The following is a 1,168-nucleotide window of genomic DNA, read 5'->3' as shown; positions in this document are numbered from 1 at the left end:
CCCGGCGCCCCGCGGCCCCCACCGGGCAGCCCCCCACCGGAGCCTCCTCTGAGCTCCCGACAGGCCCGAAGGGAGCCTAGTCGCGCTCCGGAAGAGGAATCGCAGCGGGGCAGGCAGCAGTCTTTGGAGGAGCTTTGCGTAGGGCCCGGGGACATTTTTAACGAGAGGAGGAGCATTTTGTGCCTTTCGGGGTGTCTGCGAAGTGGCCCCCTTCTGGCCCTCAAGTCCAGAGGCTGCAAAGTACGCGAGCGGGGGAGCACCGGAGTTTACTTCCAGTTTGAGAAACAGCTGCCCTCGAGGCTGGCAGAGCCCCGCTCTCCCGGGAAAGCAGAGCGCCAGGCGAAGCGCCGCGCATCCCTCACTCCCTCGCCACGGGTAGGCCTCTGGCTCTCCCCGGGTCCCCACCGTCGGCCGGACACCCCGGGCCCAAAGGCTCAGGGGAAGTACTACTTCGTTACCTCTCGGCGCGGAGGCAAGCGAGGAAGTGATGAGCCGCGCGGCGACTGCTCCGCAACTACAAGCGCCGCAGCCAGACATCTCCGCGGGGCCTAGGCCGGGCTTCTCCCGGCTCTCCTCTGAGTCTCTGGGGTCCGACTCCTACTTGCAGGGCGCGCTGAAAAGGCTCCGGACCCTCCCGCCAACTCCTAGGCCCAGTGCAGACTTCGCCCGCCAGGAAGCCAGGTCTGCGCGTTCTCAGCGGCCCTCGGTCGTGTACCCAATACTGTAGACACCTAACCCCTCTCCCTCCCTCCCCTCCTCCTCCGCCTCCCCATCCCCCACCCCACACCCGCCTACCGGGCCCGGGGAGCGTGCGCGCGCCTGCGTCCTAGGCCTAGGGAGGGGCGTTGGCACGTGCTACGTGTGTGTACGTGAGACACCGTCGTACGGCGAGGGGAAGGGGGCGGAGACCTCGGAGCCAATGAGCACGCTGCGGTGGTGGCTGGCCCTAACTGCACGAACTCCAAGTCCCGAAAGGCAATTCTTCCGGAAGCAACTTTAATCCTAGTTTTGGGGGAAAAAATTGGAGATAAACACCGAGGTGCAGGCCGGGAGTTGTAGTCCTAACGCGTCGCAGTCAAGTCCTGGTCCTTTCCGATTGGTGGCAGGGAAGATGAAAGTGAGACCGGTGGCTTAGCCAGCCCCAAGTGGAGTCTTTAAAGGCTTTTGG

At 64.7% G+C, this 1,168-nt stretch overlaps 1 protein-coding gene across 2 annotated transcripts in view; it reads right to left on the bottom strand.

Moving 5' to 3' along the window:
- CLPX (caseinolytic mitochondrial matrix peptidase chaperone subunit) overlaps nucleotides 1–767 on the bottom strand; it is a 44,254-nt gene extending 43,487 nt beyond the window's left edge. Inside the window, exon 1 of one of the 2 annotated variants that reach the window (XM_015568513.1) lies at nucleotides 459–767. In XM_015568513.1, coding sequence (XP_015423999.1) covers nucleotides 459–537 — 79 coding nt within the window. In that variant the 5' untranslated portion in view covers nucleotides 538–767. The remainder of the gene's footprint in view (nucleotides 1–458) is intronic. The other variant, XM_006770775.2, reaches the window with a different exon arrangement.
- Nucleotides 768–1,168: the final 401 nt, after the last annotated feature.

The sequence above is a fragment of the Myotis davidii genome, unplaced genomic scaffold (assembly GCF_000327345.1).
Source record: "Myotis davidii unplaced genomic scaffold, ASM32734v1 scaffold461, whole genome shotgun sequence".
Classification (NCBI taxonomy): Eukaryota; Metazoa; Chordata; class Mammalia; order Chiroptera; family Vespertilionidae; genus Myotis; species Myotis davidii.
The sequence above is the reverse complement of the archived record's forward strand: the minus strand, read 5'-3'. Positions and strand labels throughout refer to the sequence as shown.